At 43.8% G+C, this 18,587-nt stretch overlaps 2 protein-coding genes across 2 annotated transcripts; both read left to right on the top strand.

Moving 5' to 3' along the window:
- Window positions 1-3,613: 3,613 nt before the first annotated feature.
- Window positions 3,614-8,969, top strand: fnta (farnesyltransferase, CAAX box, subunit alpha). The gene is made up of 9 exons (XM_076103321.1): window positions 3,614-3,812; window positions 5,649-5,734; window positions 5,880-5,994; window positions 6,370-6,474; window positions 6,712-6,838; window positions 7,036-7,184; window positions 7,507-7,569; window positions 7,767-7,959; window positions 8,176-8,969. The coding sequence occupies exons 1-9, from the start codon at window positions 3,685-3,687 to the stop codon at window positions 8,317-8,319; spliced, it is 1,110 nt and encodes a 369-aa protein (XP_075959436.1). The 5' UTR covers window positions 3,614-3,684; the 3' UTR covers window positions 8,320-8,969.
- Window positions 8,970-16,563: 7,594 nt separating this feature from the next.
- tmem271 (transmembrane protein 271) lies at window positions 16,564-17,352 on the top strand. Its single transcript, XM_076103074.1, has one exon. The coding sequence runs from the start codon at window positions 16,564-16,566 to the stop codon at window positions 17,350-17,352; it is 789 nt and encodes a 262-aa protein (XP_075959189.1).
- Window positions 17,353-18,587: the final 1,235 nt, after the last annotated feature.

Raw genomic sequence — 18,587 nt, forward strand, 5'->3', positions numbered from 1 at the left:
TTTGTCACTGATGTTGTTTCAGTTGCGTGTCAACAGGCTGGATGGGGGGGGGGGGGGGGGGATATGAAGCAATGCTTTTTTGAATATTCTTCATTTATAGATTTACCTCTTCAGGACGTTAGGACTGTTGGAGATGTATTAAAAGTAAAATGTTAACCCGACTAAACAATTACAATATGTATGCTACGGTGATGTCTTATGAATGTATTCATAGTTTTACCGCTATAAATACAACAGGAAAATGGAAACTGAATCTCATATTTATTCATATTGCACATAACACAATAGTGTACAAGACTTCAAATGGAATAGTTCTAGGCCTTGATGGTCGGGGTAAAAACTAAACAGTTTATGCAACACAGATCAAAAACTCCACATTACAGACGCCAAATGTGTAAGAACCAACTAACAACTATATTATTGTCCATTGTGTATTACAGTCGGGATATGTTATATCTATATAATCTACTTGTTTCGGTTGCTGCCAAAACAGCACAGGTCTACATGATACTAAGATGGGGTGAATGTCGAGTTATGCCGTTGTGTGTGTGTGTGGCCTCTGAGATCAGCACTCTTACCGACTGTTGCGCTCAGTAAGCAACACAACCATAGATAGAATGTGAACACAGCCTCTGATTTGTCGACAGACTCGACCCTATGCATCATGGGATAAATCACGCCTCCAGGAGGCCTCTGTACAGACTACAGGCCGGTGAAAAGGGTAACCAAGAAGGATTCATACCCCCTGCCCTGCATCAACAAGTCTCTGGACCTGGCACTCCTGGTTCTCCTCCTTGGACCTCAGCAGTGGATATTATCAGGTACCTCTTGCTCCAGAGGCCAGACCTAAAAAAGCTTTCTGCACTGGACAGGGACTGTGGCAGTTTGTGGCTTTGGACTTTATAATGCCGCTGGCACCTTCGTGAGGTTGATGGAAAAGGTTGCTGGTTGGTGTCCCCCGTCAGTCATGCCTAGTTTACCTCGAGGACATCCTGGTGCATGGCAACTCCTTCGGGCCATCCTGGCGTCCCTGCAGTTGGTGCTGGATAAGATCAGAGCAGCCTGAAGCTGCACCCCGAGAAGTGTCACTTTATGCAGAGAGAGGTATTCTTTTTGGGGAAAGGTGCAGGCAGTCGCAGACTAGCCCACCCCCACCAAAAATAATCAGCTGAAGAGCTTCTTGGGCCTGGCTTCTTACCACAGCGGGCTTGTACGGGGTTTCCCCTACACTGCTGCACCCCTGTTTCAGCTGCTACAGAAGTACAGAGACTCTGTGTGGACTATGCAATGCCAGCCGATGTTCAGAAGTCTTTGGAGTGCCCTGAGTGGGGTGCCAGTGCTTGCTCCAGCTGACCCCACCTTGCTGTTCCTCCTCGACACATATGCTAGCGGTGTGGGGGTGCGAGCAGTACTTCCCCAGGTGGGACCTGAGGGGGGCCAGAGGCGTTCAACAAGGCTTAGCGGCGCTACTGCGTCATCCGCAGGGAGCTCTTGGCAGTGGTGCTGTCAATCAGGCACCTTAATTGCTACCTCGTTGGCTCGCCCTTCACTGTGAGGACTGACCACTCTACCCTTCAGTGGCTCATAACGTTCAAGGAGCCAGATGGGCATGTTGCCAGGCGGTTAGAGAAGCACAAGGCTTTCAACTTCAACATGGAGCACAGGGCTGGGGCGGGCCACACCAATGCAGACACCTGCTCTCGTCAGCCCGTGTGCCACAGATGGCTGCCACTACTGTGAGCGGAGAGAGAGGCTCGGGAGGGAGTGTGTGCTGCAGTTTGGCGGTTGGAGGAGTTTACTGTATAAGCCGGGAGCTGCAGGCAGTGGGCAATGGCAGAGTGGAGACAGCAGCTGGAGCAGGATGTGGACTCACAGCGGCCATTGGGGGAAGAGGTGGCAGAGTCTTCCAAAGCACCCAAGGGCCCTGATGGAAAGAGTGACAGTGGATGTAGAAAGTTCATTTCCATTCCAGACAGGGGTAACTGCTACGTCCTCTCCAGCATATTTCACAAAATGACCAGAGGCTTCCACCCTCCCAGACCAGGAGGCAGAGACAATCGAAGCAGCCTGTCAGTGACGGAGTCGCCCCCCTCCTCATCCCCTGCACCCCTACCAGTGGCTGACTCCTCATCCCCTGTTACCTTGGCCCGGATCCCTCAGTTGGACCAGCTGTGAAGGCAGAGGAGGCATCCAGGACGCTTCAGAGACATTGTTCCATCTGGCATGGGAAATAGTTAGTATTAAGACTCTAGGTTCCAGAGAGATAAAGAATGCACCCAGGTCACACATAGTCCACCCAGCTCTTCTTAGCGTTAAAACAGAACTAAAAACAACTGCTTTGGGATAATGGGCTGTGGACTTCGGTTCTATGAAAATAAATAATAACGGGAGTCATCTGTTGTTAAAACAAAAGAAAAAAAGAATGTTGCCATAGGCTCGTTTGAGATTAGCCAAGTCTAATGTTGTGCAATAACATCTTACAGGATGTAAATATTGCTGCTATAAACTCTCCGACTTGACCAAAGTTCTTCCTCAACCACAATTATATCCAGGTTTTCACAGATGCATCAAAGAATTTAGGAAACAAGGTAGGAGTGGCATTTATTGTTCGGGATTTAATATTAAAATAGGTAAAATGATCACTGAGGGAGTATCAGTGTACACAGGAGAAATACATTTGTTCAGATTCAAGTTCATCATTAGCCATTCAGACAGTAGACCAGACATCCTTATTGAAATACAACAAACATTGTACAGAATTCAAATGATGGGTCTGACAGTCATATTCCTATGGGTACCAGCACATATTGGGGTCATAGGAAATGAAATGGCAGATAAAGCTGCAAAAGAGGCCACAAAAAAGAGCTGCACTAATGTTACAGTCAGCTTCAGTAAATCAGAAACTAAAAGTATCATTAAACAGGTTGAAGGAAAGGTGGCAGAAGCAATGGGAAGAAGACAGGAAAGGATGATGGTTTTACCGAGTTCAAGAGGAAAGTGGGTGAAATGAGATTTGCAGGAAGGAACAGGAGAGAGGAAACGGTAATATCAGGCTTAGATTTGGACACACTGGTCTAAACGGTATGCTTCAAAAAAATAGGTAAACACGAAACAGGAAAATGCGACTATTGTGGGCAAGAGGAAACAATAGAACATGTTATTGTGCAATGTCAGAAATATGAGCAGGAAATAGGGCAACTGATTGGAGACCTCGGCAAGATGAAGGTACGGTTGGAGATAGTGGATATTCTGCAAAATAACTCAAAAAGTGAGTGTTATCAAGTATTATTTCAATATCTTAGATGTATTGATAGTATTAAGAAAATATGAGCCCGTTGTTTTGTTTTGTTTTATTTTGTTGTTTTGTTTCTTTTTTCTTTTCTTTTTGAATTTTAATTTGTATGTGAGTACTAGACATCCTGATCCACACTCCATACCAGCTGGTGGCGGTAATGCACCAATTCATTGTTTGCCAACCGCCAATAAACTTCAAAAAAGAAGAAGAAAAAAGAAGAAGTTCTTCTCTTGCTGCTGCCGCCTGATCTCGTCCATTTCCAGGTGAGGCGCAATTCATCTCGAACGACCCTCATATTTCCCACAGTACGTAAAGGCAGCTTTCCGCTACACCGGATGTTACGTTTTCCTCCTTCCTCGACTACTACCGATTAAGTTACCAAATTAGCAATGTCAGGTGTCGAGGAAATTTCAAATGAATCTTTAGAAGTGAAAGAAGACAAAGAGTTTCATGTAGAGTCTGATGACCACATCGAGGATGATTACTTTCTTGACCCGACTCGATATATATTTTTCAGGTAATGTTTGGTTATAATTTTTCATAAATGTTCGAGTGGCTAGCTTGCTAGCTGCTCTAACGGTAAACACGTCTTCCATTAGTTTTAGTGTGTAATAAATGACACGATAATGTTTGATAACTTCTAGTTTAACGTCAGTTCTGTCAGTAACTTTCGTTAATGTTTGCCATTATAACATTACCAGGAGTGTCATTGGATTCAACTGCAAACAAATCAATTGGCTATTTATTGGAGCAATGTTGTGCTAACTGCTAGTTGTTTCTGTAAGTTCACCTCGGTCTGTTGTGCCAAGTAGAAGAATTTAAGAAACTGACAAAGGCACAAATAAACTGCCACAGCAACGATATATTGTCTTTTCACTATGAATTTGTATTGTATTTGTTTAACAAAGTACTCTGTGTAAGAAGTGCTAGCTTCATATGCTAACTCAGTGGTTCTCAAACTGTGGGGCGCGCCCCTCTAGTGGGGCGCGGCGGTATTGCAGGTGGGGCGCAGGGGGAAATGCAGAATTTTTTTATTTCAAGAACTTTATTCATACCTGCAAACTTGTAACTTTTCGGCGAAATTCGCCGCTTTGAATCAAAATATATCATCCACGTGAATCGTGTAGATCCGTAGAGGTTTTTGTTTGGGGGGGGGGGGGCGGTCAACTGGCCAGCCGGCCAGCCAGCGTTTCTCAGATTGGCGTGAGACGAAGAGAAAAGGTGATGTCGTGATCTTCACAATAAAACATCTCTGATGTGACGTGTCGAGTCTTGGCGAATCAGCGTTAAGATGTCTACACCGTCTTTCCCTCCGTTACAGTTTAAGTTACGTTATGTCCCGTTACCGTTCAGATTTGCTGGGTTAAGTTAACGTCCACTGCATGCGGAACTTCGTGGACTGTTAACGTTCGTCATTATCACGATTTAGGAGGAAAAAACGTAACGTGATGAAGCATGAAGCCCCCCCGTGTTCCGGTTCAGTTCACGCGGTCACTCGTTAACGTTAAACCAGAACACCGGCGGATCTGATTGCAGGTTGTTTGTTGTTTAACTCAAAGTAGAATGAAAGGCCCAGATACTAATGAGATGATGAGGTCAAAGAGCTTCAGGGAGAGGAGGCTGGTTGTGTAGCGCAGCTTGACGCAGGGCTGAGATGTGAGTGGAGCTGGGCCTGGATAAAGGTGGAGCTGGGCCTGGATAAAGGTGGAGGTCTAAACAGACGTGAGTACAGCTTCCCGCTGTCACAGTGTTTTAAATACATTGATAAGGCAGGGTATGCTAAATGCAGCCTCTGCTCCAAGGAGATGAACTACAGCAACAAGGGCTCACATGTCCTCTCATCACACTGTTCACACTGTTCACTGTAATGACCACAGCCAGTGTACCAACAGTCCCAACAGACCCACGTGCTGTTAAATCACAGCTATTTTACTTTTAGAATGCTACATTTTAAAGCTCATATTTAAAATAAAATGCTCCAGATATGTGTGACACATATCTGGAGCATTTTGTTTAGTTTTGCACAGGTTGCATGTTATTGTTGTTTTGAAAATATATGCAGTGTAAAACTCAGTAAAACTCTTTATTGCCAAATATTTGAACTTGTTTTGTTTAGTTTTTCACAGGTTGCAGTTTATTGTTATTATCTTAGAAAGCTATTCAGTGCAAAACAGGTGAATTGCAGCCACAATAAGCTATTTTTTGTGGGTGGTGGGGCATGAACATTTTTCTTCCTCCAAAGTGGGGCGTGACATAAAAAGTTTGAGAACCACTGTGCTAACTGTTACCTTCTGACAAAATGTGAGATTAGCAGCCAGGAAATCAACCCCCGTGTTGTTGTTGTTTCTTGCAGAGACAGAAAGGAGTGGGCTGATCTGGAGCCTGTTACTCAGGACGATGGTCCAAATCCTGTTGTGAAGATCGCCTACTCTGAAAAGTGTAAGATTGATGGGATCATTAGTGGCATAGGACACCATAGATGTGAAAGCATCGAGTCAATAGTAGTTGTAGTCAGAACTTTGTGGATATTTCCAACATACGTGTATAACATACATTTAACGTTTACATATATTTCTTCCAACAGTCTCAGATGTGTACGACTATTTCCGTGCACTCCTGAAGAATGATGAAAGAAGCGATCGGGCTTTCGCCTTGACAGCAGATGCCATTGAGCTAAATGCTGCTAATTACACAGTGTGGTGAGCGTGGTGCATGTTGTGATATGGAAAACTCATGTTTACTGTGTAGTAGTGTCTCATTTCCCCATCGCGGGGAAACAAACACAATAGAGATATTTTTTGGGGGGGGTATAAAATGTGTTAGAATTATTTACAAATGCAAATGTGTTAGTTTGAAAAGGAATGCCTCACAATGGAGGGGGCGCTCTTACTGATGCTGAGCTATGGATCATAAAAGCTGCACCTCCTCAGTACCACATTTTCTCTTTGGATCTGAAGTTATGTTTGGATAGAGCTGTCCCTTAATGAGCAAAGAGGTCCCACTCTCACAAGTATTTACACTTGTTTACCTTTTCAGTTCATCTGTTTAATGACACTTCTTTTGGGTATGTGCAGGCACTACAGGCGAGTGTTGCTGCAGGCGCTATCAAAGGACCTGAGGGAGGAGATGAGGTACATTACTGCCATCATCGAGGAGCAACCCAAAAACTATCAAGTCTGGTGAGTGCTGGCAAATTCATTTCAGGGAACATGTATGTGTAGCAGTTGTTAAATGCTGTGGCATTGCTTAAGAAGCTATTAACTATCAGGGTCATTTGTTTAATTATTTGTTTGAAAGTTTTTTTTAAGACAGGATTTGCAGGCAGTGGAGAAAGAGGCGTGAAGCCAGGCATTTTTACAAATGATTAGGTTTAACGAAAGCATTGGACAACAAGACTTTCTAAACTCTCCTCCCAGGCATCACAGACGTATGGTGGTAGAGTGGTTGAATGACCCCGCGGAGGAATTGGAGTTCATTGCGGACATTCTCAGCCAAGATGCAAAGAACTACCACGCCTGGCAGCACAGACAGTGGGTCATCCAGGTAGGCGTTTGGCTTCAAAAATTAGAGCTGAGATCCGGTTGTGTGCCCACGGTGAGCCACTCTGCCAGAACCAATCCTTTACTCATTGATCCCTCCGTGGTCAGTGTTTGTGTCATGCATCGCAGGGCCACCACTGAAAGCACTGCACGAGTACATAAACGGGCACATTGCCAACATTTGTCTTATTCGATCTGCAGGAGTACAAACTGTGGGACAACGAGCTGGAGTTTGTGGAGAGTCTTCTGGAAGAAGATGTGAGGAATAACTCTGCATGGAACCAGAGGCATTTTGTAATTTCTCACACTACAGGCTTCTCTGATCCAGCCATAGTGGAGAGAGAGATTCAGTGAGTACTTTTCCTAAAAGTTTAAACGATTTAGACACAAAGTTAACTTTGCAATCTTTCAAGTCGGATGGAAAGTGACAGCAATTTTTGGACTTCTGACCATAAATAGCTTACATTTAAAGTCAGTCTTTAAAAAGAAATGCTTTCTTGAGTGTTGAGAATAACTTCCTGTATTTGCTTGCCAAAAATGAGATGTCCTATGAACAAGCTGTACCAATAACACGTTTCTTTTTATAATCCAGGCATTGTTCCTGCTTCAGTATGTGCAACATTAAGTTTTCTGTTGCACGCGTTAGACTGATGCTCCTCTCCTCTGTGTAAGGTATTGTCTGATCCAAATCAAGAAGGCTCCCCACAATGAAAGTGCATGGAACTATTTGAAAGGGTAAGATGTCACAAATCGAATAAGTATTTCTAATCCCAGTAAGTCTTCAAGGTGCAAAACTGTTTGTATTTGTTCATAAGGTTCAGTCTGCCTGTGTGCCATCGCCATTCAGACATTTGCAATATATGACAGAAGGGAAAAAAGCACGTGGAGACTCGGTATCACCTCTTATTTTTATTTTATTTTTTTCTCTCAAGGATGCTGCAAGACCAAGGTCTGTCATCTCCGCCAGGCCTGCTGGAGAGGATCCTTGAGCTGAAGGAGACTCACTGTTCATCTTATCTTCTGGCATTTCTGTTTGATTGCTACGAGGACGTCTTGGAGAACAGCAACAAAAAAGAAAATATGTCGGAGGGGGACCGAAAGGAAACGTTAAGAAAGGCTCTAGAAGTAAGTGCTGTTGTTAAAGGAAAGTACAACCTCAGAAATGGTTACGACTTTGATAATGACTGATGGTTAAGGATGTGTTTTAATGTTTGCTGGTGCTTGTTGCTCACCAATACATCTGTGAGAGATCAGGATTATCTTAAACAAACTGAAAATTGTACCACTATTTGTGTTTTCTGACCCTTCTTGTCTTCTGACCCCCCCTCCCCCCCCTTGTAGATTTGTCAACTGTTGGCTCAGGAGAAGGACACTATCCGTAAGGAGTACTGGCTGTTTTTGGGACGTTCTTTAAAGAACAAATGCTGTGGCCCCTCTGAGCCCTCGGATGAACCTGAACCATCCGGGCAGCAGGAGCTGAGTTAGACCACCAGGAGGCTCACAACATTTCCCACTCCGATCCTGCTTCATCAGTACTGTCAGCCCCCCCCCCCCCCCCAATGCAGTTTGAGATCACTTCAGGAAAAAGGTTTAGATGAAGTTAAACAGACATTAACTTCATAGAGTGGATTATGTGTCAATTATCTAAATAACTACATAATTAAACTGTGGTTTTAGAAATCATTTAGTGAGTTTACCTTCACCTTTTATATTTATTGTTTTTGTTCTGAACTTATAAATCTGTGTTTGACAGCAGGCCCCGTACTGATAAACCCTCTGGTTTTTTTCATGCACACTTAATTCAATGCAATGTCTGATTGATGGTAGGTACACATCTTGTGTTTCTGCTTAGAGAAAGACATTTCTGACATGTTATCGTATTGCGTTTGATTATATTGGGTGCTTTTGTGGTAACTCTTACGTTTTCCAAATAACAGTTTTGAGTGGACACTCATTTGGGGACTTAAGTCAAAACACGACTTCAAAATGAGCGTAGTGTGCATGTAAAGCCACTCCTCACTGAAGCATGGAACCTGTTTGCTGGTGTTGCTTATGGAATATGCATTGTTAATGTGTAATGGAAGGCAGCAGAAAGCTTCCTGAAGCATAAAAATAAAACTTGCTTGTAATACTAAGAGTGGTTTGTAAAGTGGTTGATTTATTATCGGCAATAATAAAGCAGATGAGAGATGAACTGCAGTGGTATGTTTGCATTCCGATCAATGAGTCACACAACATCACAGCGTTCTCCTGAATCTACATCAGTTGCTCTGAATGAGCCACTTTCTTGCTTTTGGGCCGAGTTTGTTCTGTTTGGTCCTCTGGGCTGTGCTGCCAGGAGAAAACTGAAATGCTTGTGCGCATGAAGCACACGCATTGACACTCGCAGCCTCATGTCCTGGACTCCCTTGGAGCTAGGAAATGGGTTTACTCCACTAGATGCAGCTGTTTCTACTTCTGCTGACACTACAACACAATCCGTCCCTCCAGTTTCTAACCAAGCAGTGTGTAATTACAGCTTCTCTTCATACTGGGTATTAGAGGACTGCATGCTTTTCTTTGCTTTTCCTCCTCAGTGTGGAGGACACTGATTGGCAAGATCACGTCAGCAGCAGTGATGTCATGACACTGATGTTACGAGGCCAAAAGGCAAATGAGAGGACGAGTTCAGTCTAATAAACTGGTCCTTTAACTAAAATGTTGTAGTTTGTCTCTCTATAGAAATGAGTGTGAAGGAGCTACTTACACTGAAATAACAAATCAGGCAACATGACACACACACCAGGCTGCTAAGAGAATATGAATACTGGCCACACTGTTTCAACTTATTAAACAAAACAGATCAGGTAGCTGCTGCATCACTTCAAGCAACGTTTGGAGCACAGGGCTCCCCGGTGGGTAAACCCAGATTGAAAAACAAAAAGAGTCCCAGACACTTTGTAATTAAAATACTAATTAAAGCCAGCACAAGACCAAACAAATCACCCAGGTTCCCTTGCAATCTGCAGGCTATGGGAAGTTATTAAATACAGGCGAAGAAGACAGACGGCAGCCAATGATCTGTCTTCTGTTCTGCTGTCCATATGTGATTTGTGAGAGTTATCATTTTAAGATGCATGCACAGACACGGCTGATTAACAGGAGACCAGTGTATCAGTGTAGAGTCCTGGACGAGATCCAGCTTGGTTCTGAGACATCTGTCTCTTCTAAATGGTGAAAAAAAGGGAAGCTAATCCTGTGTGGGACTCTGCAGCCTCTCCGGTTATCATAGAAGCAGCCGCACATTTGGTTTATTACACTGAGACACATTCATACGTGAACCAAACAGCACATGTACGATTTTTGAGGGGGAATATTTTTGCATAAATACTGACAGACAGGATCTCAGACGAGAGGACCTTTCAAATTTGGCAAAGACATGAAAGAATACAATGCACCTCCAGAAATAATGTCCTATGTAAGGCTAAAGGTTTTTTTATTGTTACCAAAAATACCCAGAGTAGACTGGAGCCGAAGACTAACACAAAATGAATACAATTTTTTATTTACAATTAATTTCACTGGAAACGAATGCATACCTTTCACACAGCAAAAAGCCCCACAAGTAAATTATAACACAAAAAGTGTGGCTTACAATTAAATTATAGGCTCACCAAATGAAATGCTAAGTAATAGAAAGACCGTGTTGAGCCTTTATAGTAGTTTGGCCCTTGTTTGTTTGAACACTACATTAAACAGAAGCACATTGAAATACTTAAAGGAACTTCAAACCACATGTGCTTAATAAAGGATAAGTCTGTTACTATTCATTAGTGTTCTTGATTTCAACAAAACCCATAAAAAGCCAACAATGAATTGATTGTACTAACAAGACCTGTGTGTGTGTGTGTGTGTGTGTGTGTGTGTGTGTGTGTGTGTGTGTGCATCTTAAGCCTGATATTCCTCTGCACCGTGCAGCTCCATTGTTGTCTGCATAAAACACATCAATGTGTCGCACTGTTACCCTGGCGGACATGTTGCTTCATCACAATGAAGATGGGCACTGTAGTTTATTTTGAGTCGATCCCACATCCACCGTTCTGGTGCCTCAAATAGTCACAAGCGCACAGAAAGAGTATGAACCTGTGGCTGACAATAGTCCACAGGAAATGCACTTTTGCATAATTTACTCCTGTTCGAGTAATAATTGCTAAAACCTACAGCGCCCAGCTGTTGTGGGAAATTATTTAGCCGTTAAAAATGATTTTTTTTTTTATTTTCTGCGCCATTTTGAAAGGAGGAACCAATGGGCTTGAGGCTGAGGGCCACAGACAGGATATAGGGAAGAGGGACGTAAATGAGGCTGAGACTAAATCATTGTTGGTTTAAGTCTATATGCAACATTAGCTGGCAAGAAGACAAATATAGAATTACAATTTTGTGGACCTTTGTTGCATGCCACCCTTCTCTGAACCACAGTCATAGTGGGGTCATCATCATCATCATCATCATCATCATTCCAGCACTGCTCTGGAAAAGAGAAGGGAAAACATCTTTTAATAAGAAATACATGTATATCAATAAAACAAATACCACTATTCATCTTCTTCAAGACGTAGCAGAACAATCACAATGATACTGAATGTGGAAGAAATGTACTTAAAGCTTGAAGGATGATTTATTACTGACTTCAGTTTTGGTTAAAAAATAAGATGAGCTGAGTGGGATGTTGAATGAACGGACCTCGCTCTCACATCTACTGTTGTTAGTCTTTGTGATTTATTCATATTTCCTGGATTTAGCTCTTTGTGCCCTTTACTCTTTAAAACATATGGTTGACCTGAAGTTCTTTGATTCAAAGATTGGTTACGTGGAAACCAATTGAAAATATTTATAGTTGAGCGATTAAGTCCAGTATTACATAGTGCAAATAGAAAAGACCAAAGAAAGAGTTTAAAGTTAAATTGACTTTTGATTGAGATCATGAGGAGAAATTGTATTCATTTGCGTTGAATGTCTTTTTGACGGTGTCTGATGTTGATGGTAACCCTGGTGACAGCATCAATAGTTGGGTAATGGTACTGGTTAGTTTCAGACTGATAAAGTACTCTGAGGCCTAATACTGTGTTTTTGTACTGAACCCAATACTTTGTTTCAGTATCAAAGTATTTTTTCTGTTTTAAAAAAAGCTACAAAGATTGAGTGTTTCCAGCTGTTATTGCTTCATTGTTCATTGTTCAAATTTTGTTCAGAATTTTTCAAAAAGTAGCTGTACAAGTGAAACTTGTGTAAACAGAAGTGTATTTATGTCGGCCAACCCCCCAAGTTATCCTCGACATAAAGCCAATGGGATTTGTCAGTTGGATTTTGGATTATTGCAGAAACTTGACGCTTGACGCTAACTACACCACAATCGCAGCAGCACGAGTACCCAACAAGTCGGCGTGATGACACTTGTCTCATTTAACCACTTGTTAGCAACTGTCTTTAAAAAAAACTCTTAAATGCTTCAAAATTCACGAGAGGGGAATTTACTGATGTATTAAAATGTTAAAATCTCTAAGGCTTGTGTTAACCACACGTGACTTCATTCTCTGCTCGGGAAGACATTACTCCACTATATCTTTACACAGGAAATACTTATTATTATTATTTTTGCTGCCATATTAATGCTCAGAATTTTGTATTTTACTCCCATGAAGCCACTTGGGGGCAGCAGAGTGAGCTCAAAACACAACAAAACATCAAATAAAATGATGGCTAGCAATATTAACAAACTGCTAAAGAACAGTTGCTCAAATCCAGAGAAGCATTCACATGGAGTCGTGTTTCTGGCACAACTCACGGATCTAAGTCCAATTCGCGCTCCTAGTTCTGGTTTGGTCTCCGACTCTTTAGAAAGAAAAATCACCAACTCACCAACTAACATCAATCACTATTGTTTGTGTTTGGACTTGGGCAGATGGGGTACAGTTGGTTTATCGGAGCGTTTTGGCTGAAAGCAGCAACCTGTTTTGGCTGAACAGGAGGCCGATGAGAAGAGATGTTGTGGGCCAGAAAAGCAAAAGTATTCGCTGAAAGAGGCTTTTGTGGGTTTGTCACAACAAGCAACGCCTTTTAAAATTACACATTGTCATTTGATCCATTGTTAATGTCAAAATATTGACTAGTGCAGTTTTAAATAGTACTCTAAACCTTGCCTGTTTGTTTTCCTCACAGTCCATCCCATTTGACAGGCCCTGTCCCTCGTCTCATCCTGGCTGGACAGTCCTCCGCCTCTCTATTGATTCTGTGCAGTTCAGAGTCCATTCCTCTTTGAGATGAACATAGTTTGAGTCCCTCCCAGTTCCAGCCGACAACAGTGGAGACTGCTTTAGATTCATTAATATTTATAGGTTAACACAGGATTTAACAGGCCGACCTGTCACCGCTGTTGTAACTGCTGCCGTAAAACTGCATCTCAGATGCCGAAGCAGTCCCTTCACAGCTGACTCTTGGCACAGCTGAAGCAGTGGGCCCTAAACACACACACACACACACGCGCACACACACACACACACGCGCGCGCGCACGCGCGCACTGCGACTTGTGATGATTTAAGTTTTTTAAAAGCTGCTCTTGAAGGGGAAAGGGTGATTTTACCACAACACGAGAACTCTGAATAGGTTATCATTCAGAGCAGAGAACACCGTGTGTGTGTGTGTGTGTGTGTGTGTGTGTGTGTGTGTGTGTGTGTGTGTGTGTGTGCGTGCGCATGCGTGCGTGTGCGTGTGTTCTTACCCATTAGGATGGGAATTACTTTCCTCTTCAGTTGCAGCATCTGCCAGGTTTGTGACCATGACAGGTAAATCGTCTGTGTTATGGAGGTGAGCAGGGCTCTCCGTGTGCCCTGAAGAAAGGCAGAGGCTGTTAACAACTTCTGCTTCATCAAATTTGCCGGACAATTGAATTCAGTAGTTTTCCCTAAGATTAAAATGCGTGCCTGTGACTGCTCCTACTGTGAGTTAACTGAAGCCATTTTCTGAGCTGGCCTGGTGGTTTATTTGTATAGCTCTTAATCACAGTTACAGTCTCAAAAGGCTTCACAACGCCCACATTGTGGAACAACAAATGTGAAGATTGGTTTGAATCTGCTGATCAGCAAAGAGTGGACATTATACAATACTGTAACAGAAGGCTGGACTAGGAGCTGTGTTTTTTTCCTGCTGAAGCCTGGTGTGTCTGGGTCAAAAGACGTGAGGCGACGGGTCCAGTCCCTCTCCCTGTTGCTGTTTGATCGTGTTGACATCCTCAGGGCTGCCAACGCAGCGACCCACTGCCAGCAAGCAGGAATGCCAATCAATCAACCACTCAGCAGATCATCAACACATCGTTCACAGCACACTCTCTTAACTGCAAACCTATGCAAAGTAGCAATGACCTAATTAGAGTCCCGATCACTCACACACACACACAAACTCTCTCTCTCTCTCTCTCACACACACACACACGCACGCACGCATACACGCACACACACACACACACACACACACACACACACACACACACACACACACACACACACACACACACACACACACACACACACACACACACTGGCAGCTGTACTGGTACAGTCAATGAGGTAGCTCATTGTGATAAATGAATGGGCGAGGGCTTTCCCTGGTGTTATTCTCTCACCTCGCCCGTCAAACGTTTGGTTCATTAAGTGAAAAAGTCGTGCTTGTCCTCTGAAAGTTTTCACGTCCAGAGTAAATGAATTGGAAACAAATCAAATCCAACAAGCTGCAACGATTCGGTCACGCCATGCGACCATTTTACATGCCCTTGAATATTGCTCATGTGGTTGCTCGCCTTCTGAGGCTTCTCATTTCGGAAACTCATTTTGTAATTTTTCTAATGTTTTCAGCCCCCTTGGGTTTATGACACTTACTTTCTGTCCCTGTTGGGTTGGAATGTCTAAATCAAACATTTTAGATTTCAATGCTTTGGTTTATGACCAAATACCTGCAAAAGTAATGACTCACTGATCAGTCTCTTGTGTTTACTGCTAATAAGCAAAAACGTTGCAATCTAACAAGCTAAACTAACTTTGCGCATAACTTAGCACTTTGAGTCAGCACATACCACTTTTAGTGAATATGCACTTTTTCCTTTTAGCATTTCAACATTTCATTATTGTGTTATATCTTACATGTTTTATTGAGATACGTGTGCCTGACCACGCTAACCATTATACCTGCTTAAGCCTGCTGATGTTAGCATTTAACTCAAAGCACCGCTGTGGTTACTGCCTCTATAGTCTCACTTTAACTTTACCTGACCCGGTCTGATCTGCGTGCTCCTCTATCCAGCATGAAGTCAATCAAAATATGAACTTAAGGACAAAATAAACATACTCACTTCATACTCACAGGCTACCTTTAGCCCACTTCTGTCAGACATACTGCATCGACTTTGGATGACTCACAGGGTATGTCCTTCTACATATGTTTAGGGATTTAAGAGATATCCCGGTAATCTACCCTGTAACACCTCTGCTCCTTTCTAAGTTTCTCCCTGATTGTCTGTGGCACGTGAGCCCTCACGAACGCCAAGGTCATTTGGGCACTCTAGCAAACGACAAAAACAGCCCCCAGTTATATCCCCACAAATGGTAATTCAATCTGTGTTAAATAAAACGTGAGATGTATAGTCTTCTCCTACCTTCAACAAAACGCCCGGTGTGTTTTCCGTGAGGATGGCTGAGAGGACAAGATGTAGAGGAGTCCAGTCAGCTGCCATCTGGCCCGGGCTTTATGTTTCAGCACCACGGACAGCGCGCAGAGCAGCGCTGCTCTATTATTAATGCGTTTGTTTCTGATTTCCAGACAGATCCACCTGACAAACAACAATCCATGAGGCCATTAGGCAAGGATGACGTCGACACATCACAGTAGTTATGTCGCATTTAATGACAATTGGAATGAGTTTTTAAAAAAGAAGAAAAACTCAGTATATCCACCTTTTGTTGTTGTTGCAGGAATACAGTTTAGCACCAGTACTAATTAAGTTCATTGACTCACAGCTACTGCTACCAAACCGATTTTACGACAAGGCTTGGGGCTTTAACGGGGTTGTGAGGAAATTAATGTTCCTGAAAGCCAATGATTTCTGTTCCTGCTGGTGTTTGTTTTCTCGATTACCCACCTTTTCATTTAACACCACTCCCGCTATCTAAAGTCACCACGGGGCACCTTGGACGCACTGGGGGAGTGTTGAGGTGATTTGAGGGCCTGTGGGTCATCGGTCATTGGTCCACGGGACCCTCAAGCATCTCCGGCTCAAGCAGCCGCCTCCTTCTCTGCCACAAAAACGCCACACACCATTCATTCCGACGACTTGGCGGACTGCGGATGAGACTCTCTCTTCGGGAGGAGGAGGAGGAGGAGGGGGAAAAAAGGAAAAACTTTTGGTCAGGAGAGTGCCTTGAGAGTCTGATGGGCGGTTAGGTTATCTGGGGTAAAGTGATCAGTGCCCGCGTATGGATTACCGATAAGTGCAAAAAGGAGCGCGGTCGTGGCATTAGTTATTTATATATTCCCGTAAAGCGGCGGGGATGAGAGAGAGACGCCACAGTGGCGAGGATCGCCCGCTCTGAACCAGAGGAGTCACCGGCAGATGATGTCCCAACGTGAGAGTGCTTCCAGAGGAGACGAAGGAGGATGAAGCAGGGGGGAGAAGGATCGAGAGCGGCAGAGGTGGAATATAATGAAGTTGAGTGGGAAAGGACTGTGCGCCGTCTTCTCCAGCACCCTCCTCTTCGTGTGCGCCCTGAGCGAAGTTGTCGTTGGATTAAGATGCGTCTCGTTGGGATCTACGGTGAGAGCGCATTTCCACCTCGGCGCCGCGGCCGGGGCTTTCTACTCCGGGCTACTTCTGGGAATCGGGCAGGCGCTGCTGGGCTCCGCGCTGCTCTTTTGCGTGGAGAAGCCCGGCTGCAGGAATTTCTTTCTCCTCGGTGTTGTGGTGTTCTTGTTGGGAGTCCTCACCGCCTTCTCCGGCGCGGTGGTGGACGGGGACACGGCTTCCCTGGTGGAGAGGAAGTACACCCATTACTGCTTCCACCCGGTGGTTGCGAACCCTGCCTGCGAGCATCTGAGGGAGTACCAGAGGAGTCTGGTCGTCTCCACTGTTCTCAGCACCTTGGAGTGCCTCCTCGGGCTCATCAACCTGGTGGTCATCAAAAGGTACAAAACAGCGCAGTTCTCTAGGAACCGAGAGTCCCAGAGGCAGCGCGCCGGTGCGATCATCTTCAGCGAGGAGCGGGACTGCTCGGGGGATTTCCAGCCGGTGTCTTACATCAACCTGGGTGTTTTTAATGTGTTTGACGAGACAGGTGCAGAAGTGCAGTGCGGGGGACACCCGTCCATCGAGCTGCCGGGATACTCGCCCACGGACCCGGAGCTCAATCATTGCTTCCCTTTCTCCTACCCGCTCCCCAGCGAGCTGCCCCCCGCATACGAAGACATTTTCCCCGCCGAGGCATGCAACACATAGCCGCTCTGGAGCAGCCGCAGCAGCGTTTCTCCTCCGCTGTGACAATCAATGACTCTGTGCTTAAACAATGCCCCTCTTCTTCTCCTCTTCTTCTTCCAACAACAGCAGTAAGTTACACAGTAGGGCAGCAGCAGTGGATTTGAATTCACCTGATTTTCTTCTCATTCTGATATTTTCTTACATCTGCCTGGTAGTGTGTAGGATCCATCACCAGTCACACTGGCGAGATGAACAGATAAGTGATCTGGCCCAGACAGTGCAGGCAAATCAAGGCCCATAAACGCAACAGCTTGCTAGTATAACAAAAGCAGAGTTTATGTTTTGAATGTTTGCTGTTGACATTTCTACTTGTGAATAAAAAGTGTATTTAACCTCATCTGACGTCATGAAGCTGCTGCAATAGCTTTTGGAAATCATGTCGATGAAACTTGATTTTCAAGGTTTCAACCGACTTCCTCTGATTGTTATGGGGCTGTGTAGTTAATTAATTGAACATTTCTATTTGATAATCATCAGGAGCCATGCAGTCTACAATAGAAGCAATTGAGCAATTAAGAGAGAAAAAAGACACCAACTTTAAAACCCACTTTAAAGGAACACTGCAGTACTTTATTATTTTGTTTTCATAACGTTGGGGAACTCAAAATACATTCATTAAAAGAGAGCATTCAAAACTGAATTAGCAGATTACCAAAACACACTGACTTTTAGGCCCACGTGTGGGTAAAGCATACATTTCCCATAATGCAACAGGTTAACAGGTTTTACAAAACTATCCTTGTCTGGCAGGGAGACACACCCTCCATTTGTAGCACAGGCTTTCTGTTATAAGTTTAAAGTCTCCACTCCAAAACTGAGATAACCCTAATGACATCACTATGACATCATCGTTTTAAAAATACTTTGCAGCGCTCCTTCCAGAGCCGTCAGAGGACATTATATAGGCCTAACTGTTTTCCCAGGATGAGTAGGCTATTAGCACTTCTCATGACAAGTAAAGACAACTTTAAAAAGTCTAACAGTGTTACTTATAGGTCCAGTATTGTGGTAATTATTTAACAGACCAAAGAGGCACATATAGAGGAATAAAGTAGGAGCAGATCGGACATTCCCATTGAAATCAATGTAGCTGGATGGTCAGAGTGGCGGCTATTTTTATGTGTGTCTTTGCCATTGCGACCGTATAAACTAAGCCGACTTACAGCAACAGGAGGAAGGGGCACACTCACCGAGGT

This window comes from Anarhichas minor, unplaced genomic scaffold, assembly GCF_050575085.1.
Source record: "Anarhichas minor isolate MPS153535 unplaced genomic scaffold, ASM5057508v1 ptg000028l, whole genome shotgun sequence".
Taxonomy (NCBI): Eukaryota; Metazoa; Chordata; class Actinopteri; order Perciformes; family Anarhichadidae; genus Anarhichas; species Anarhichas minor.